The sequence below is a fragment of the Pollachius pollachius genome (genome assembly GCF_949987615.1).
Source record: "Pollachius pollachius genome assembly, chromosome: 19".
Lineage (NCBI taxonomy): Eukaryota > Metazoa > Chordata > Actinopteri > Gadiformes > Gadidae > Pollachius > Pollachius pollachius.
In genome coordinates, this window is record NC_136952.1 from 14659821 (window position 1) to 14681331 (window position 21511).

Consider the following 21511-nt stretch of genomic DNA (forward strand, 5'->3'; position numbering starts at 1 on the left):
TATTATTGAGTTGATTATGTATTCTTGAATATGTCCTGAGATGCTTGTATCATTTCGCGGACTCTTTCATCATTGTATTCATGTATTCAGAATAGAGCATGGGGGTCGTGTGTCTGGTCTGATGGTATTTGTCCTGTGCCAAAATGTAACCTAATTGGCTACTGCCTTTGAAGCCCCTCCTACACCAGTCTGCCGCATGCCGGTGTAGTTAATTCCTCCCAGGCACTTGCCAGTGTTTTAAACCGATAAAAAAAGCGAGCTTCGTATTACAAATGCACTGTAAAGGGGGACCTTCTCCCATATAAATCGCCGACAAGTTAGGTTTCTAGTCACTGAGCATTTCTTTACGACGCAGACATGGTGCTGAAGTCGGAAGACGGAGTTGGTGAGTTGCTCGGTTGCTCCAACGTTAGTTGGGTTTAATTGTGTCTTCGGCTGTTAGCACAGCAGCTAGCCCGACCCTCTGGCTAGACGACCCGCCAGCCCTCCCGCAGAGGACCGGCCCACCGGCCAAGGCTAGCACGGGGCTCGGTGGTCCTGGGCTCGTCTTTCTCATCCTTTTCCGCTTCATAGGGGTTTTAACCTCGAATGAATACGATATGTAGAATTTGCTCGACCTACCATCCCTTGGTTTAATGATTCCCATGTGTGGGTATGGAGCTGTGTAGCCTGCGTGTGTTCAGGGACTCGACATTAGGACCTTTTAGTTAAAGGGATTGTGCTGGTGGTACCCCTGGGTTTGAAGGGAGGTGAGGGTTCAAGTCAGGGCAGCCCGGTTCTCCATGATCAGGTCTCTACGATGGTCCTTCTGTGATGGACTGGTACAGCTAATTCTCTGAAACCAAGTGAGCCAGACCGATAAAACTAGAAAAATACACATAAGGTAGGCATACGATTTAATAACATTTTCGATGCCAATTCTAGTTTTTAAAAACATTCTTGAAATGAAAGAGCTCTTTTATGATTCTCATCGATGTTTTCTAGAGTTTGACCCACACCAGAAAGAGGCGTAAGAAGACTGGGGCGATGTGTGTGTGTTACTACATGATAACAGGACTCATGATTATAGGATACATGATTATGTTGGCCCTTGGGATGGTGCTAGTGATGGCAATAGTCCTGAATGGTAAAATCGGACTATACATCAAACAATTCTGTGCTCAAACCAACCAACCAACATAAAAAAAGTATATATAAAAAAAAAATACTCTTTCAGATATTTTCGGGGGAAATTGCAACGTGTGATTATAAAATGGCACGTGGACCAACATTGTTCCTCTTATTTCGTTTTCTTTTGCCTCTTGAACTCTTGTCCCTTGGCCCTGTATCGTGGCATCCCGAGGCTGTATTTGATCAGCAGTCACCAGGGATCCCTCCAAAGCCACATGATTAGGCCTATTACATTATGTTCAAGGCTTTTAATGGCTGTCCTAAAGCCAACATTTGCATGGACAAATGCTGCTTTGTCCAACATGTGTTCACTCACAGTGGCAGAACTTAAATTAGCTCTTCTTCACCCTTCCCCTCGACCCACCCGAGAACTTAAGGGTAAATTCATCAGCTCTTTTGTCTTGAATTCGCCGCTGCTTGGTTGTGTTTCTGGACATGTTATCATGCTTGTGGTTTTTCTTGCGTGTGGGCTAATCTTGTGATGCCCAAGTGACCCAAAAACAGTGGGCGGCTGCTAAGGCTGTGTTCACTTACTTGGTAGTGGTATAAGCTCACGTCAGGCTTAATGCTCATTGGTTATCCTGAACACAGTGACGGTGTGTTCTCTGCTCCGCTGGTGGCCAGCTCCACGCGATGCCACCATGAATGGAGCTTATGATTTAAAGTTAATTTTGCCTCAATGATTTGGAAAAGCATTGTTCAACTGGTAATTTCGAAGGTCTGTTTCGTTCTCGTTGGCGCCACCTAGCGTAACTCTCTTAATACTGCAAATGCAATAGCTTAGATTAGTGGGCCCTATACTCAATCACCATTGTGTCAACTCATTCTGTGATCGTAACTTAAATGCCCTTTTTTTTAATATATATATTATTGAGATCTTTTGAGATTACCACTAAATAAATATTGACTTGGAGAGTCTAGTCAGTGAAGTAGAACATTAAAAACATAAACATAAAACATAGTTGACTTCAAAATGTAAGTCTGAAATCAACCAAATTATGGAGCATATGACAATTGACCCCCAGTCATAGTAAAACAGTCGTTGTCAGTTCTCAGCATCACACATCGTCGTAGCAACGTAGAGGATGTGAACCTTGTTGTACTGTAGCAACAAAGGGCACTATGGGAAAATGTAAGACATTAAGGAAAATTACCTTTAGTGGCACTTGAGTGGGTTGGTTACTTTATTTTTTCTTTGGACTCACTCAAATTTCCCAAAAACAACAACCACAGTACACTATTCTAAGAAGGATTGCTACTACCTGGAATAGCAACTTCTACCAATGGGGAATTCTTATGTTATAAATATACTCTGGTAAATAAAGATGCAATAAAATTGTTATATGCTTGTTATATGCTTATAAATAGTAAGTATCACAAATAGTGATACACCCCTTGCAATAGGACACTAAATGTACAAGGAGGGCTGTTCTGTGTTTACCATAGAGCTACACACAGTGATAATGGAAGGAATATAATACCGTGGTTTTCACGGGAGTTTGGTGCATACACAGGGGGGTAGTCTGTATGACGTGCAAGGTAGGAGGAGTGGTAGGGAACAGAGGGAAAGGGTTGGAGGTGACGCACGCACGCACACACACACACACACACACACACACACACACACACACACACACACACACACACACACACACACACACACACACACACACTCACACACACACGTTGGGCAGAGGTCTTCCTCTCGTTCTCTCTCTCCCTCCCACACACACAAACTCTTCTGCTATAACTATAGGCTGGCCATACTTCTCCTTCCCTCTTGGCTCTGTCTCTGTGGCAGAATGTGTGTGTTTGGAGGATTAAGGCTGGGCGGTCCTGGAGGGAGGGGGACCAGCGGGCGGACCTCAGCGTTGAGTGGATGGAGGGGCAGGACTCCATCCCACCGGACCCCATCTGCACCAGGACCGTTCACAGCCCAGGCCGCCTACTCAGAGTGGTCTGGAACAGGATAGACCTGTGGAATATTGACAGATTGGATACACAATACTGGAGTCTGGGATAGATTTGGAGTAACGTTTTTTTTTAATATATTTATTTTCAGTTTGGATTATCTGCCTTTTGATTCTCTCACAAGACACAAATACGATTGAGGTCATTGCTGATGGAAATAGGCGACTGTGAGATTTCAGCATTACGCTGGTGTGATTTTAGAGTCATGCCATCATGACTGCCCTCACCCTCCTAGGTGGGTGTGCTGTTGCGTGTGCGTCGCGTGTGCGTCTGTCGTCCTTTTTGACACTCTAATGACAAATCGCAAACCACACGACGGAACAGCTGATAAAATAGCCCACTCTTTGTTTGGTTGTTTGCCCTGGCCTTTGGACCGCTGTTGCCTTCACCGTTCCCGTCAGTGGCCTGCGTATGATTTCCTAACGGCTGTCAAGCGTGCAGAGGATGGGGACGGCAGCAGTAGGTGGGAGGGGTGGTGAGGGGGTGAGGGTTACAAGTGAAGGTTAAAGTTTACATCCGTTTGAACTGACCAGCTGCTCTTCAGCGTCACGGTTGTGACTGTGTCCCGTGTCTTGCCAACACGCGCAAACAAACCCACACACACTCTGGGTGACCTGTGGACTAGGTAGCCGAGCTTGGACGGGAGTCGTGTAAGTAACGTGTGTGTGTGTGTGTGTGTGTGTGTGTGTGTGTGAGACCACAATGTGGAGTTATTCTTGTCTCTGACTTTAAAATGGGAGCAGCTCCAGCCTACTTTAGACTTTCTCGCAGGGGGATGTAAATGTGTGCGTGTGTGCATAGCGCTAAATATCCTTACACTGTAACAACTGCCATATCACATCACACATGCTGGATATGCGTTTCCTTGTATGTAGGAGTAACCATTTTGGATTATTAGTATTTAGACATCATAGTCAAGGGCTGTCTGTCTGCTCGGTGAGTGTAAAGCAGTAATACTGGGCTGAGATCTGTACCTCAGGGAATAACGGCCCCTCCCTTCATTTGTACTTAACCTACAATATTTGAATGCCTTTGGCATGGCCTTTTTCTTTATTTATAGAGTGTCGCTTTTGCTTTTATAAGTAAATTATACATGGAGAGAAATACCACATTCACCATAGCATAGCATTGGCATTCAAAATATGTGATGCCTTGGCCGAACCTCCTCTCCCCTTATAACTGACATTTAAACCTTCACTCTGGCTCTTGTTTTAGCCTCCCACTACAGATCTGCTGTCTGCCATGCGGTTCCCCTCTGCACCTCATAACGTGTGTGTGTGTGTGTGGGGGGGGGGGGGTGTTTATATCCCTTTTTTATGTGGGTGTGAATTTCAAGTGGGGAAGGGTGGAGACATTTGTTCAGCGCATGCTGTATTGAGTTTAGTTATCCAGGGCATAATACCACCGCCCTATCCTCAGACAGATGTGGTACTTTGGTTTTAAACTGGCTGTCTATTGCAGTGGAGGACTGGTTGGATCAGCTTTTTGTTTGGGTTCAAAGACCAATTCTAAAAGTCTGTGTGTGTGTGTGTGTGTGTGTGTGTGTGTGTGTGTGTGTGTGTGTGTGAGAGACACATAAAGCGGGATAGATTGTGAGTGTCTGGCAGACATGTGGTCCAATCGGATGGATTAGGGGTTGCAGCAGGGCTGTATTAATATCCCTCCCAGCCCAGGCATTCTCTGGTCTGTGTGTGTGACGCCTCTGTCTGCCTGGTGACTGTTGTCTTCATGTCTTCTTCTCCTCTTTTAGTGCCCAATGACCTCAGCCCTGAAGAGAGGCAGGACCTGGAGAGCATCCGCCGCAGGAAGCAAGAGCTGATGCAAGACATACAAGTGAGACACACACACACACACACACACACACACACACAGGAACACACTAGTGTGGTTAGAGGAGTGATTCCTCCTGCCTTTGAGCAGTCTATAACTAGTAATCAGGGCTGGACGCGACAAATGTGACTTTTCCAAGAGGGCCTTTGAATGTTTCTTTATTTAAACAGTATTTGGCCTGTTCACAACAGCTACCTCCATGTTGCAACTGTAGTGTGTACCCACCTGACTGACCTGTGGCTTAGTAGTGTGCTGCTTCCTGCCCCGTGGGCTCGACTGAACCATGCACACCCTAGCCTTGTTCGCAAACGACATCGGGACATTTACCACGGTGACAAACTTGCCACAACCACGCAAGTCCACCTAAAGCGATGTGCATTGGGTTGCACATTCTCACCATCGTGTCTCGTTAACCCTGTACATCATCGTATTTCATGCAAGGCCTCATACACGTGGGTCACAGATTCTTGTTTAAGGGTCTGATGTACGTCTCTTTGGACTGGTCAATGTAAGGACTGATTTGCACCTTATTCACACCTGCTGATCGCCTATGTCTAGTGACTTCCAGAAGGTTTCCCTTGGTCGTCGTCTGTGTTTGAGTGTGGGTTTGTGCGCGGCCCTCTTCCTGTCCATATTTGCGTGTTGGTTTAGCCACAGCTTATATTTCTCAGCTAAACAAATGCGTTATGCGGATAATTCCAAAGCACAACATGCGTCAATGACCCTTCTTTACGTGTGTGCATCCCTGTGCAACCAACATGATTTGTCAGATTGTGTGTGTGTGAGCTGTCCACCAGTTTACTCTTAGGAAGCCTTGTGTTGATTTGTCAGCATTGTCCAACACAAATGTCCATACACTACCCACCATGCCACATACTGGCTGCCTTTGACTAACATCAGGGGTTGTGACTCTTGCTCCTCGCTTTCCTGTCATTTGCCCTACCCTGGAGAATTTTGGGTAATGAGCCATGGAATATTTTCAGTAATGGAGACTCAAGTCCCTGTCATTATAGTTAAGTTTAGAAGGCTGGTTAGTAGCCATGGAAATCTTTGCTGAATGGTCCCAACAAGACTGCTTTAGGCATAAGGCCTCCAAAGGACCTCTAATGTTTAATACATGATAGTAGTTGATTATTATTACTCATCATCATTTATTAAATAAAAATTTGGTCAGACAACGTAAGTTAGTACTCTCAGATATTCAAGGTGTTAAGAATCACACTTCTGAAAGCCCTCACCCTTTATTGGAGCCCAAAATCTTTTTTTGTAATATACGTGGTTATATGTCTTGAAGGATCTTCAACATAGTTATCTATGCCATCGTTTCACTGTTACCAAAGTAAGCCTGTTATTTAGAAAAAAACGGTGTACGCTCTACTCTGCTCGAAACTCAAGTCACTTTTTTGGGTTGCATCAAAGTGCCTTTTCCCCCTCCTTCCTCAAACTCTCAGCACAAAACACTTTCTTATAAAATCAGTGTTCAAATTTGTGCTGGAAGATTTTCTTTCACAAGCAAATAAATGTTCACGCATGGTAGATATAGCCAAATCCTCTCATAACGCGGTCCCCGAGCCTATCTTCTCACATCTACTCGTCAGGTTGACCCCCTGTTGTTTGGTGCAGTCGCTTTCTCTTACTATTTATTTTTTTTACAATATTTCTGACTAAAAGTGTTTCTCTGCACAGTATTTCCTACTAAAAGTGTTTCTCTGCACAGTATTTCCTACTTAAAGAGTTTCTCTGCACAGTATTTCCTACTAAAACCTGAGCATCTTAGCTCTCCAAGCCGCTCCGCTGAGATGTCCCATTCTTTGACCTTACCTCCCCTCCCTCCCTCCCCGTGTGAAAGCCTGCACACACAGACGGGCCGCAGCCATGACTGGGGGGAATCTGGGTCAGGGGAGGGGGGGGGGGCGCCTGGTCCCACCCCAAGCGGCAGGTGCAACGGCTCTCAGGCCGCATTCATCCCCCTGTCCCAAATACCTCCAGGGGAGAAAGAAAGCCTTGGCTCTCAGTGTCCTCACTGTTGACCCGTCGCTGGTCAGCCTGCCTTACTGGGTCAGCTCAGCAGGATGGCTGCTGGGTCTGCTTGTGTCCCGGGCCATGTGTGATCACTGCAGACACGCGCGCGCGCACACACACACACACACACACACGCACAGCATCAAACTCTGTGGGGGCTGGATTAAAGTGGCAGACATCACAAGGAGGCAGCTTGTAATGCAATCTCTTGACATCATTTATGTCCTCATGTGCACAGTCCCCCCCCAACAGTGTTGGCTCTCGGCGATCGCCGTACATGTTTAATGGTCCTCTCCTCTCTCCCAGCGCCTGAAGGATGAGATTGCAGAGGTGACCTGTGAGATCGAGGACCTGGGACTCACCCAAGAGAGGTAACGTTCTGTGCCAACTGGTCAATAAGACCAGACAAGATCCGCATAAGACCCCACAGGCCTGGAGGCGTTTGGTACCAGAGTGGGCTGATCTTGTGGAGGCGGGGCTGGGGTCCTCGGGCCTTAATGAAAATCCATTCCGTTCTTTCTATCATTTTTATCCAAAGAAAGAACATGCAGAGGAATAAACAGATGGCCATGGGCCGTAAGAAGTTCAATATGGACCCAAAGAAGGTGAGCGACAATGGAAAACCCATTTGGACGATGAAGGCTAGTCCAAGTATCGAGCTCAGCTGGATAGCAGCTGCCTTCTCATCCTTTTTGTTTTCCTTTGCCTAGGGGATCAGGTTCTTGATTGACAGCGCCCTCCTGAAGAACACATGTGATGATATTGCCCAGTTCCTGTACAAGGGGGAGGGGCTTAACAAGAATGCCATAGGAGACTACCTGGGGGAGAGGTGAGCAATGCAATGATGACCATGGCGCACGCTGAGGATTTTGGAGGCCGATTATGGACAGATTATATTTTTTGAGCGTCCTCTCCAAAAATGCGGTGGTTTATCGTAATCCCTATCTCCCTACTCTGTTAGCCTGGCATCGCCAGACGAATGGAAAACTGCAATTGGGCTGGGACCTCTCCGTTCATTTGGGATTTCCAAGGGGAATCAAAAGACCGTTCTACATCAGTGGCCCCCATCTTTGTTTGTTTTTAAGTTGCCCCTATGGCAGCCTGCACCATCATTGTATTTGTCCTGCCTCATATTAGTGGAACCGTCCTGATTGGTCCGCCTAGCTCGTTCCAGACCAATCTTTTTGTACGTGAGGGGAGTCAGCACTTATCTGCAGAGCAAACAAAACATGAGCTTGCGGGAATCGTCTGGCAGCCACAGCAATGCTCTCTTCATCTCATCAAGATCATAACATGGGAATATCTCCTCATACATGTTTGGATATGTTCAACTGAGGCACAGAGAAGTTGTATGTCCTTTAATCGTGTGTGTGTGTGTGTGTGTGTGTGTGTGTGTGTGTCCCTCCCTCCAGAGATGAGTTCAACCTCCAGGTCCTGCATGCCTTCGTGCAGCTGCATGAGTTCACGGACCTCAACCTGGTGCAGGCCCTCAGGCAGTTCCTGTGGAGCTTCCGTCTGCCCGGCGAGGCCCAGAAGATCGACCGCATGATGGAGGCCTTCGCCCAGCGCTACTGCCACTGCAACGCCGGCGTCTTCCAGAGCACAGGTGAGGACCGAAGACTACTAGGAGGTGGTGTTGTAGGCGGTGTAGGGGCGGCAGTAGCTCAGCAGGTAGGGACGGGTTGACTGGTTGCCGGAAGGTTGCTGGTTCGATCCCCTGCTCCTCCTGACGCGCTGGCTGTCAACCCTGCGTGGTTGACGCCGTCGGTGTGTGAATGTGTGAGTGAATGGTTGTAAGTCGTGAAATGGTGCTTGAGGTGATGGAGGGTGCGGAGAGGGACTCACAGGTGCTCCCCGCTGTGGCCCTTCTAGACACGTGCTACGTGCTGTCGTTCGCTGTGATCATGCTGAACACCAGCCTGCACAACCCCAACGTGAAGGACAAGCCATCCGTGCAGAGGTTCACCGCCATGAACAGAGGGATCAATGACGGCGGAGACCTCCCAGAAGACCTGCTCAGGGTACGGGGCTTCTTCTAAATATAATCAGACCCTGCATGTTCATCTTTCTATAATTTCCATTTCGGTACAGCCCTATACACTGCTCAATTCATAGGAGCATATTGCATATGCAGATATCCCCTTAACGAAATGTAAATGATAGCCCATGAAAGGTCATCACCAAACATACTATTTATATTTATAATATAAATAGGCCACATGGTGGGGCTATATCCAAAGGGTCTCTTTTAAACCCTCGACTTATAGACTCTTCGATCATGTTTCTACAGAACCTCTACGACAGCATCAAGAATGAACCCTTCAAGATTCCAGAAGATGACGGGAATGACCTCACTCACACCTTCTTCAACCCTGACCGGGAGGGGTGGCTGCTGAAGCTAGGTGTGTGTGTGTGCTCACTCTATGAAGTCCCATCAAGATATATTAGTTATATATACAGTATAAATATGACTTCTCTATTGTGACTCTCTCTGTTTCGTTTGTTTTTCATGGGATGGTCTCACCAGGAGGTATGTACGAGCTTTTCAAAAAAAAAAAGCTTTGCAAACGCCATCTTCACGTGACGCTTTTGAGCTTTGCTTTGCTGTCCCTCATACGCGCTGTTGCGGCGATATCTGCTTCCGTTTCGCCTAACTTCCCATTTTCATTTGCAAAAACGAAAAAGGTCATTTGTATTGTTGTTGCATCTACCAAAGGCCTCTTGGCCCTATGCTGTGTGTCCCTAAGCGTCTGGCCTTTTATGTTTTGAGATGCCACCGTGTCAGCCAATAAGCTTCTTAACATTGCTTCTGCTCTGCTCCATGCCTGGCCATTCACCCCCCCCCCCCCCCCGGACATTAAGCATGCCTGCTTTCAAGTGACTGTCGTCATGACTTCAACTACATTAATGAAGCCGGCTTGACCAAATGTTCTGCAGTGTTTTTTGAACTTTTTCCAAGTCCCTCGCTCACATGTCCTCTGACCCACCAGGGGGACGCGTGAAGACCTGGAAAAGACGCTGGTTCATTCTCACCGACAACTGCCTCTACTACTTCGAATACACCACAGTGAGTAGGGCCAACGCAATGACAAAGAACGAGCAAGGCACCAGCGTCCAGGAAACGGGGCCTGTACCGTGCTCCCTGTATTCTCACCGTGATGACGTTCCCTCTGTCGTCCTCCTAGGATAAGGAACCCAGAGGGATCATTCCCCTGGAGAACCTCAGCATCAGAGAGGTGGAGGACTCAAAGAAACCGGTACGTTTCTAAAGTACTGCATCTCAAACTGTTAATAAAGTAAAGGCGGATCGTTGTTTTTATTTTTTGGTCAATCTTTTATGCACCCTCCATTCTCTATTCCCAGAACTGTTTTGAGCTCTACATCCCGGACCAGAAGGACCAGGTGATCAAGGCCTGCAAGACGGAGGCCGATGGCCGGGTCGTCGAGGGCAACCACACCTTCTACCGCATCTCGGCCCCCACGACCGAGGAGAAGGACGAGTGGATCACCAGCATCAAGTAAGCCCCTCCCCACCCTACCCTCCAACTGCCCTTACTCAACTTTAGGGCTCAAAACTCTAATCTTCTGTTTTCCGTGGCTTTTTCCTATAATGTACATCTGTCTGGACTGGAATATATATTATCTGACCTTATGCTTTCCTTTTACATTTCTCTTTCATTTTCTTATTTTGTTAAATTGTGCTTTAGAAGACTTTTTAAAATGTGTTGTGTGTTTCTGCCTATACACAGAACACTGGTCATTGTGTTTAAAGGGTGCAGTTTAAACAGACGTGCCCTGGCTCATCATTCTGTCCACCTTGTCTGTGTCTCCCTATAGAGCGGCCATCAGCAAGGATCCCTTTTACGAGATGCTGGCGGCACGGAAAAAGAAAGTGTCTTCCCTCAAGGGGCTGTAGCTTCTGCGTCGGAGCGACCACTGCTCCGTCCGTCCGTCCTGTGTGGTGGACAGTGCACTATGAGGACCTTCATGCCCACAGGGCCATTTTGGACGAGGGACACTGTCCTGTGTGGTTCATACAGGGGTTAACCGTTGGACCTAGCCTAGAGACCAAGAGGAACGGCCTTTCTGGTGCCATTATCTGCTCCCTCTCTCTCTCTCGCTCTCATGCTAACTTTCTCTTTCTTCTAAAACGCATACACAAGCAGATCCCTAAAGCAAACCCCCTCCTCCAGCGTAATTGTTACTTTTTCTGTCGAGACACAGAATGATCTACAATCAAAGCACTTCCGGCAGACTTACACCTCCCTCTGCTCCTCTAACATCCAAATTAGAGGACAAAAAGAATTTACATATTTTGCTATTTAAGTGATACTGCAGTTGAGGTCAAGAGAAATTCCACCCAATCTATTTCATGGTGTCACAAAATGGCAGTTGTCATTTCTTTGATGGGACATTTTTTCTACTTTCTTTCTAAGCCTTTCCTCATATTCAAATACAATTTATTTGAAAGCAAGGGCGACAAAATGCTGGACATTTAGGTTATCCTACTATATTTCATATCTTTGAGCTACATTTAAAAATATCTTACTTTGTAAATAAAGTGTTTACATTATTTAAATAAGAATGTCCTCATTTACTTTTTCCCAATTTCAACATAAGAATATTTTGTTTGTAGTGGTAAGTTCTGCACTGTTTCTACAAATAAAGGAACTTGTTAGATAGTCAAATATTTATTGTAAGTTATTGTTTTACATTTTGTTTCAATAAAGTGATTTAAGATTGGACCTTTGTTTGATATACTTGTCACGTTTGTTGTTGGGTCCGTTCTACGGTATCATGAGCCCCAGGATCCCACAGACAGGCCATTCATTAAACTGCTAAACATTAGTCTTGAGTAGCTTATTGTAGATGACCAATTTTTGTTGGGGCAATTCTCAAGTATAGCCTTCTCTGCTGCCATCTTCTGGCAACAATAAAATATTTATCGACATTTGATATTGGTCTTCCTGTTCCTCCAAATCTCGTGAACACTGGTCGCGCGAGATAATCCAAAGCGAAACTAAAGTCGTGCAGACAGTGGGGTACTTCTCTCCATTTTTTATTTGAATATACATTCCTGTAATTTATTATAGGATAAACCATTTAAGTCGACGAAAATGAAATGGAAGACGTATGGATTTGTCCTCCTCTCGGACGTTATGTTCTGGCTGATACTCTTCGCCGAACTGGTGTTTCTACAGTTCCCAAGTTGTGGTGGATTGCCTGGTTTGTGGACTTTTGCAGTATTAAAAATGATACTAATTAACACATGGACCGTTTATATTGACGACAAACCCACACCTGTAGTGTACAGGTTTGTGACTCTCGTGTGCCTATTGCTTCCTGTTTTTGAAAATGTACGAACTCTAGTTGGGTTTTCTACTTTTAACGGAAGTCCAGTCCCTACGCTTGGTATGATCGTATTGGCCCAAATCTCCTCCATCATAGCATGTGCGTTATGGGAGATGGATTTGACCCATGGGCAGAAGAAGAAAGGAGGTCAAAATCTCGGCTCAACGGCGGTGCTGAAGAGGGTGCTGAAATACTTCATGCCAGACCGCCTCTACCTTATGTTTGCCTTCTTCTTCCTCATCCTGGGCGTGGCTTGTAAGTTTAACAATATTAAATTAACAATATTATACAATATAAGGTTAATATTATATGTACGTTTTACAATTTTATATTGGATTGTGTGATAAGCTAATTCTTAAATAATTTTAGATTCTGCATTTAGACAATATGAGTAGCGATGGACGGCTCAGACTTTTGACAAATTACAGGATTATGTAGCCCACTTAAATAATAATCCTTAATCTGTGTGTCTTTTTCCCGATAGGTGATGCATACATCCCACTGTATCAGGGAAGAGTCATTGATATGCTGCGAGGTCAGCTCTATCAAACACACTTTCTGAAGAACCTTGGATGGCTAGCCCTTTTTTCTCTTGGGAGGTATGCTTGATAGTTGTTTCCCTTGTGCAGATTTACCCTTCCTTAAAGAATACATAGGCTGTAGCTACTTTATTGTTGTCCCAGTATTTCTGCATTCATCAGTACCTGTCTTTTTCATGTTCTTTTGCTCTAGCCCTCTGTTCTCTGCGCTGAGAGGAAGCACGTTTATGTGGATCTTGTCCAGGCTGAACCAGAGAGTCAAGAGACTGCTGTACAGCAATCTGCTGCAGCAGGAGATACAGTTCTTTGAGGACAACAAGCCTGGTGATACAGACACTAATAATACCTGTTGTGTGTGAGCAGACGTGTGTGTCTGTGTGTGTGCGACGTGTGTGTAGGAGTGTGTACACCAATTTTTTGGTGTACATACCCCTGGCTTACTTTCATAGTGAATTTCATTTAATCGGCACATTCCTTAGTTAGCACTGAATCATTGTGCGTCACCTTCACTGACTCTCTCTCCGTCTCCCTCTGTCTCCCTCCCCCACTCTCTCCCTCTCCCACTCTCTCCTTCCCTCCCCCCCACTCATCCCTCTCTCAGGAAGCCTGGCCTCCCGTCTGCATTCGGACGTGGACAAGATGGGTAAAACCGTGGCGCTGAACTGTAACCTGTTGGTACGCAGCACCATCAAGGGCGTCCTCATGCTGCAGCTCATGGTCAGGCTGTCCTGGCAGCTCACCCTACTCACCGTGGTGGAGATGCGTCTCCTGAGCCTCATACAGAGCCAGTACAGCGCATACAGCAAGGTAGGAAGTAACAGATATGAGAACCATCAGAAACATTAGAACTGTCATGCATGCAGGCCTGATGTAAATATATTCATACAGCCACAGTGACGTTGAGTACATTTGTGAGAGAGTTGGAAAGCTTGGACAAATCCCATTTCATACACTTATGATGATGATGGACAAAGCACTAAAGGCCTTGTTCTGGGCTTTGTTCTGGGCTTTGTTCCGGGCTTTGTTCTGGGCTTAGCTTCATAAGAAGAGGAAGTGTGTGTAATAAACTGAAGACCAATATTGTATTTCTTAGGAACATACGCTGAATTCAGATAGAGGTCATTAAGGAGCAGGCAGGCCTACAGGTATACCGGGGATTGAACCCAGAACCTCTGGAGTGTGCCTCACGGTCAGTGTTCCTCATGACGGGCCCCACAGGAAATGAAGGAGGAGCTGCAGGACTGCCAGGCGGAGAACAACCGGCTGGCCACCCAGACCCTGGGCAGCATCAGGGTGGTCCGCAGCTGCGGGGCGGAGCCCTACGAGGCGGGGGTCTACGGCCGGGCGCTGGACCAGATGAGAGTCCTCAAAACACGCATGGGACTCTACAGCGCCACCTTCCTCCTGCTGCGAAGGGTGAGGAGAGCGGCTGGGCGAAGGGGATTCAATAAAAACTCTTCTTAGTGGATGAGTCTGAGGGTCATAATGGGACAGATTATCTGTCTTATCAAACGTTGTTTAGTATTTTATTTTAAGGGTTGCATTGTTCAAATAATTTGGAGGGCTGCATTTTAAAATTATTGATTTATTTGGACTACAAAAGAATGTATAATACAGAAGTATTAAGTACTAATACAGTATTTTTTAAAAATAATGTAATTATTACTTGGACAGCCCTAGGAGAGAGAGAAACAAGATTCATGAATTTAACCTGACTCCTAACCGAAAGTGAAATGCGAAGATGCTCTGAATGAATCCCTTGTCACCTGTCCTCCCCTAGCTGCTGAACGTTGGGATCAAGGTGCTCATCCTGGTCCAGGGCCGCTACCTGATCTCCTCTGGTCAGATCACCGTGGGCGACCTGCTCGCCTTCTTCCTGTACCAGGGACCTCTCTCAGCAAGCATACGGGTGAGAATCGGCCTCCATCCTACCAATGGCTGGCCGTTGCTGTACGCTCTCAACTCCTTTCATGTGGAGGCCTTGTGTGGCATAAATTAAACTAGGTGTAAAACTAGGTGGACTTCAGGGCGGCACTCGGACCTGGTCGTCAAAAACGTTCTCAATATTACACAACGTGCAGGGTCATTCAAAATCTACAGCTGGAACATTTCCAGAGCTCTCTGAAGGTTGGACAGAAAACATAGTTGGACTTCTTTCCAGCGTAGAGCAATAGAAAAATTGTAATCTTGAAACCACCTCCAATAACCGGACGCTACTCTGGAAGCTGCTGGCAGATGCTGATTTTTGCTTTATCTTAGCGGCGCTATGCTCAACGCAGACCCATAAGACTACGAGGGCCATGAGAATATGAGGGCCATGAGACTGAGGGCCATGAAACTATGAGGGCCATGAGACTGAGGGCCATGAGACTGAGGGCCATAAGACTACGAGGGCCATGAGACTGAGGGCCATGAGACTATGAGGGCCATGAAACTGAGGGCCATGAGACTGCGGGCCATGAGACTATGAGGGCCTTGAGACTATGAGGCCATGAGACCCGGAGGGCCATGAGACTATGAGGCCCATGAGACTGAGGGCCATAAGACTATGAGGGCCATGAGACTATGAGGGGCATGAGACTGAGGGCCATAAGACTATGAGGGCCATGAGACCATGAGACTATGAGAGCCATGAGACTATGAGGGCCATGAGACTATAAGGTCATGAAGGCCATGAGACTATGAGGGCCATGAGACTATAATGGCAATAAGACCATGAGGGCCATGAGACTATGAGGGCCATGAGACTATGAGGCCATGAGAATATGAGGGCCATGAGACTACAAGGGCCATAAGACCATGGATGCCATGAGACTATGGGGCCATGAGACTATGGGGGATTTGGATTTGGGTCTCATTCAAAGTTTGGTCCGTCTTGAGACAAAATGGAAGTCATTCTAAAAGGTTGTGGTTGTTCCAGGAGTTCCTTTACGCCACTGGAGAGTTCGAGAGCACCGCGGGAGTCATCACCAAAGTGTTGGGTTACTTGGACCGAACGTCCAACGCCAAACCGGCAGGACGGCTTGCCCCCGAGGCGCTGGCGGGCGGAATCAGCTTCCAGAACGTGACTTTTGCCTACCCGAGCACCCCTGATAAACCCGTACTCAAGGTGAGCATCTGTTTGTGGACTGGACTGCTTCACATACAGATGGTAATATTCATAGTAAAAAAAATTAAACAATAATTTAATTGTAGTTTTCAGACTAAACAAACCAGGCTCAAAAGAGCAGCAAACTATTATTAAACTGAAATATAACTTACCTTGTATCATTTCGGACCAAGGTTGCGATGTCTACTATCAACGGTGTGGTTGTGTAGTTGTGTATTTGTGTAGTGGAGGCAGGATGGTATAGCGGCTACTCTGTCTCCCAGTAAAGGTACTGGGTTCCCCAGTGTTCGAAGGCTATGGGCATACTAGATTCCTAACCCCCGCCTGCTTCTTTTATGACAAGTATCTAAATAGTTTATTTTCCCAATGTTGGCTGCTTTGGATAAGAAGCATTAAACAATCTCCCTAGAATACAATATGGTCCTTTACAGTACACACACTCTCTCTTTGCAATAGTCCCTCTCTCTGGAAGTTCGCCCGGGGAAGATGACAGCCCTCGTGGGTCCCTCTGGCGGAGGGAAGACTTCCTGCGTCAGCCTCCTGAAGAGGTTGTATGAACCTCAGGACGGACAGATCCTGCTGGACGGACAGCCGCTGCACAGCTACCAACACAAATACCTCCACCAGAAGGTAGTCCCTGGGTTCAGTCCCTGAGAGACAAGGGATATTTAGACTCCAAACAAACTCAAGCATTTCTACTCAAGCACATTTCTTTTCTTATACAAAATTAAATACTTACTACAAAGGACTTCTTAGTAAGAGCCCACCGAGAACTTTTCAGGAAATGAATTATTTTGCAAAGAACTATAACAAATAATGGTGTATGACATGCTCTCAAATAATCTCTTGCTTCGTTATAGTAGTTTCCCTTGTATATTACTTTGTATTGCTGTTTTGTGCACAAAGGGCTATATCAATAGTTTTATTGATTGATTGACAACACACTCATGACTCCCTCCTCTGACGGCAGGTGACCCTGGTGCCCCAGAACCCGGTCCTGTTCTCAGGCTCGCTGGGGTCCAACATCGGATACGGGCTGGAGAACTGCACCCTGGGAATGTTGGAGGAGGCAGCAAGGAGAGCCAGTGCAGACGGCTTCATCGCGTCGCTGGAGCAGAAATACGACACAGGTCGGCCGTCACTCCACTCCTGGGGCCCTATTATATCGGTCTGGGTTTGTTGTTAGCTTTGTGGGCGGATCTCTGGCGCTGTTGCTTATACCGGCGGATAAATGACTCTTGCACCCAACACAAATCTAAAATGGGTTGGTCTGAATACCTGTAGGTGTGTTTTGGGCGTAACATGCAATAAACCAATGAGAGCGCCATCTCCCATCCTCTTTAAGAGCCATGAGCTCATTTGAACCTGACGAGTTGATATTTTGACGTTTGCAGTCTCCCCTGAGACAGATGCATGACCACATGAATTTCAAACTTCAAATGGATCAGTTTATGGCCAAATAATATTGCCCTGTTCAGACATGGAATAGCGTTTTCTTCTACAACTTCAGAAACACTGAGTCGTCCTGTAAATTATGGTAAAGAGAACTTAACACATATATGATATGCGGTACTGTGGCCGCAACTGTGGGTCTATTGAATGATATGCGGCAATACACTAACGCACATCGTTTCTTACCAGTATTCTATACATTATCGTTATCGACTTGTGTTCATAATATGCATATGTCCCACCGTTAATATACATTGCCATGGACTGTATTATGCATTCAATGTTTAGTTTGCGTGTGTTTAAACTATTTGCGCCGGAACACGCGTCTGCTTTTCGCGACACGCCTCTCAGGGCGCAAGTTTAGCGGCGCGAGTTGACTGCGGGGGAAAATCAGCTTTGCGGCGGTTGCAAACTAGCAACAATAGGGGGGGATATGAATCCTCATCTAAATAAATAAACAAAAACTCATAAAGCCCATTAAAGGGACTTAGTGTTATTTGCAGAAATAAGACCCAGAATGAATCCCGTTGTGTTGTCTCCCTCTCTAGACATGGGGGAGTGTGGCGTGAAGCTGGGGGCGGGGCAGAGGCAGTGCGTGGCCATCGCCAGAGCTCTGGTCCGGACGCCCCGGGTCATCATCCTGGACGAGGCCACCAGCAGCCTGGACGCAGACGTGCAGCACGCCGTACGTCACCCAAACTCTGACTGCTTCTTCTCTGTAGGCCCCATGTCCGGGGGTCGGTGGACGTTCTCAAGGCCCGTGGACTCCATGGCCCCTGAGAACGTCCACCGACCCCAGTGTGGCGGTGTGGTGTGGCGTCCAAAGCGGCGTAACACACGCTACACCTACAGCAGATTAAAAATAAACATGATAAAACCCCACGCATAAATCGAACTGGATTGTGGGATTTACATTTAGGGCGTTTAGCAGACGCTTTTATCCAGAGTGACTTACCATAAGTACATTTGTCAGAAGAAAGAGAAACAACTATTTATCGCTGTCAGTAGAGGAAAGCAACTCATAGAAACAAGTGCCAAGCACTTACATTTGCTAGGTTCACCCATTCCCTGTGTACAACAAAGGTAGCTAGGATAAGATGCTACACAATGCTTACTTACTATTTATTTTTGAAAAGTGTCAGGACTTACAACATACATACAACATGTGGGATGTCTTGAAATGTTGCTGCCTATAAGGTACAAGGTTCTCAGCCTACGTGTGTGTCTGTGTCTGTCGGTGTGTGCGTACGTGTGTGTGTGTGTGTGTGTGTGTGTGTGTGTGTGTGTGTGTGTGTGTGTGTACGTGCCAGGTGGCGAGGCAGCTGCGGGGGCAGGGTGTGACCCTGCTGGTGGTGGCCCATCAGCTGAGGACGGTGGAGGAGGCGGACCACATCGTGTTCATGGAGGGCGGGGCCATCGTGGAGCAGGGCACGCACCTGGAGCTCATGGCCAGTAGAGGCCGCTACCACCGCAGCTATCAGACCCTGTTCCACTAGAGGCCCAGCGCTTCTTCCGCCTCTTTAGTTCTCGAACCTGTGTCCTTATTATTTCTGTAATATCATAGTTTAATTTTCTTTGTTCTATATTTCCTGGGGTGTAATTCCCCAGGTGGTGTTGTCGGTCCCTCTTTAGTTATTTCCCCCTTCCCCCGTTCATATTGTCTTTTACACTGAGCCCCGCCACATTAGAAAATATAATTTTAAATTTTGAATACTTTAGTATAAAGGATGTATTGAATTAGGTGATTATTGGCCTACACATACTAATCCTAAGTGAGAACGGGCTACATTTGGCTGGATGGCATCCAGCTTCTCATCAGGCACTCACATACATGTAGGTGTAAGCGGGGCTTGGGTTTGAGTTTATCGCAGTAAAACGTGAAACAATAAAACAGACGCACTCACTAATTGTAAGGAAATGCTTGATTGTCAAGCTCTCTCAGCAGTGAAAGCGGGTGGTTCCACTGAAGTCTGGAAGAAAATAATTGTTCACTATATAGCAGGCTGGATTAGTTAATGCATATTCCCTGATAATCTTTCAATGGTATTTTTTATTAGTTAAATAATATGATGCAGTTCCGCTCGTGTTAAACAGAGGGAGACATACTCTAAGATGGGCTTCCATTTAGTTATGGTTTAGTTACTAATGTTCCTTGGATCCCGGCAAATAATGAATGAATGCATGGCTGGTACCGAATGAGTGTGTGTTCAATGCGTTCATGATAAAGACGACTCAATTTGGGAAGGTTTTATTATTGGATGTGAGCAATTATCTCTTCCCAAAGTCAAGGAAACTGCAAAGAAGGTTTTTGTGCTTAAGAAATATCTCCACATTTAAAACATGACATATAGTACTGTTCATTATTTTCTTGATAATCGAATATGTGAGGTATTAAAATGTTAGAAAATATGACAAAAAAACAATGGCACCGAGCATAGCATGAAGATGACCAACTCGAGTTTGTTTGAGTAAATATTAACTTAATATGTAAATTCTCGTACGAGAAACTATACAGCCTCCAAATCAATAGATCACTTCTGGGAGTCATCATGTTCAACTCGCTCGTCCCAAAGTAGGACTACATTGACAGTGGCGATTTTAGCCTGAAATTTCTGGTGGGGCAAATTTATATGACGTCATATTACGTCACAAAAATAGAGGTAGCTGATTATTATAACAGTAGGCCTACGTATATAGACCAGTCAGGTATACTATGGGCTGCATTTTGAGTGCCAGCAGGGAGCAGACATCCTATTTCAAATACATTTCACATGCTTTAGCGCTCAGTTCGACACAAAGATGTTGCTTATAATAATAATAATAATATTGCATTATATTTTAAACGCACTATTCGTTCCAAAGAATCTCAGAGCGCCAACATGGTACGCACTATAATATAGCATTAAAGTAAAACAATTAAACAGAACATAGCTTCAATAACTTCCATAATTTATTAAACAAAAAAGACGATCTTCTTCAGCTCAAAAAAAAAGAAAAAAAAAAGGTTTTGACTCACCAATGCCGATCACTTAAAAAGGAAGTTGGCTCGACGGTTCTTTGCTTGAGCAAACCTCTCGATTACTTTGTCGTTAAAATCCAGCAGTCCATTAATGAAGTTGTTTTCAATAGAAAGCATGGAGAGGGCATTCAGTCTCTTCTGTCCCATTGTGTTCCTAGTGAAAGTCTTTCACTAGGATGGACACCTTGTCCCATCCTGGTTTAGTGCGAATGTTATCCAGACACTCCAGTATATCTTCGCGAGTTTCCCATACCACATTCACGGTCCTGCTTTTAAAATTCCATCGGGTGCCGGGTGGCCGCGGGATCCGCCTGTCCGATGTCTCTGCCAGAGCAGCCGTTCTTTTCGGTGAGGTGGAGAAGAACGTGGCAAATCCAGACAGATCAGCAAAGAACACCTTCGGCTCACTGACCCTGGATGCACATACTTGCTGCAGAGTTAGGTTCAGCTGGTGTGCGTAGCAATGTACAAATATTGCGTTTTTGTAGCTTTCCTTAATAAGTACTTGCACGCCGCCTACACTGCCACGCATAACCGCTGCCCCGTCATAGGTTTGGGCTATGAGCTTGTCAGTCAGTCCCAGTGGGTCGAGGACATGTTTCATAGCAGTAGAAAGGCCAATGGCAGTTTTGTCCTTCACTTCAATGAATTCAAGAAACCGCTCTGTGACGCTGCTGTCCACCATGTATCTCAGGACTATGACCATTTGCGATTTGCATGAGGCATCAGTGGTCTCATCCGCCTGGACAGCTACAAACTGGGTGTCCCGCAATTGCTTGGCCACCTCACACCTGTAGACCTCAAACATGCAATCCAGGAGTTCGTTCTGAATGGTGCTTGATGTCCCCTTGAACGTAGGCTCCGAATCGTGGTGACGTCTCAGCCTGGTGTCGCCCTCGCACATCGTTTCAAAAATGCACCTAAAAATGCCTGGGTTTACAGAGTCGGCTGACTCATCGTGACCACGCAGACCCAGTTCACACTTCCCACACAGCTTTAGGCACGATATCAGTCTCCCCAGTACATATCGGTTTTCCTCCGCCTGCT

At 46.1% G+C, this 21511-nt stretch overlaps 2 protein-coding genes across 3 annotated transcripts; both read left to right on the forward strand.

The window, feature by feature from the left end:
• The first annotated feature begins 253 nt into the window (after positions 1-253).
• LOC307089833 (cytohesin-1-like) lies at positions 254-11602 on the forward strand. Its single transcript, XM_079756269.1, has 12 exons — positions 254-385; positions 4892-4974; positions 7300-7364; positions 7532-7598; positions 7704-7822; positions 8406-8599; positions 8866-9014; positions 9284-9395; positions 9984-10060; positions 10179-10250; positions 10357-10511; positions 10831-11602. The coding sequence occupies exons 1-12, from the start codon at positions 358-360 to the stop codon at positions 10907-10909; spliced, it is 1200 nt and encodes a 399-aa protein (XP_079612395.1). The 5' UTR covers positions 254-357; the 3' UTR covers positions 10910-11602.
• Positions 11603-12013: 411 nt separating this feature from the next.
• Positions 12014-19348, forward strand: LOC307090062 (antigen peptide transporter 2-like). Of its 2 annotated transcripts, XM_079756596.1 has the most exons (12): positions 12014-12219; positions 12442-12600; positions 12830-12944; positions 13078-13208; positions 13486-13691; positions 14103-14300; positions 14665-14793; positions 15805-15993; positions 16450-16623; positions 16964-17123; positions 17994-18130; positions 18756-19348. In XM_079756596.1, the coding sequence occupies exons 1-12, from the start codon at positions 12111-12113 to the stop codon at positions 18939-18941; spliced, it is 1893 nt and encodes a 630-aa protein (XP_079612722.1). In that variant the 5' UTR covers positions 12014-12110; the 3' UTR covers positions 18942-19348. The 2 variants fall into 2 exon arrangements, with proteins under 2 accessions (XP_079612722.1, XP_079612721.1); XM_079756595.1 differs by having other exon boundaries at positions 12014-12600.
• The last annotated feature ends 2163 nt before the right edge of the window (positions 19349-21511 follow it).

Bases quoted from the DNA above. Each gene is read 5' to 3' on its own strand.
- LOC307089833 (XM_079756269.1), top strand. From the start codon at position 358: ATGGTGCTGAAGTCGGAAGACGGAGTTG. The intron at 7,365-7,531 runs GTAACGTTCTGT...TTTTATCCAAAG, and splicing joins CTGGGACTCACCCAAGAGAG to AAAGAACATGCAGAGGAATA. The intron at 7,823-8,405 runs GTGAGCAATGCA...CCCTCCCTCCAG, and splicing joins GGAGACTACCTGGGGGAGAG to AGATGAGTTCAACCTCCAGG.
- LOC307090062 (XM_079756595.1), top strand. From the start codon at position 12,111: ATGAAATGGAAGACGTATGGATTTGTCCTCCTCTCGGACGTTATGTTC. The intron at 13,692-14,102 runs GTAGGAAGTAAC...CGGGCCCCACAG, and splicing joins AGTACAGCGCATACAGCAAG to GAAATGAAGGAGGAGCTGCA. The intron at 14,794-15,804 runs GTGAGAATCGGC...TGGTTGTTCCAG, and splicing joins CTCTCTCAGCAAGCATACGG to GAGTTCCTTTACGCCACTGG.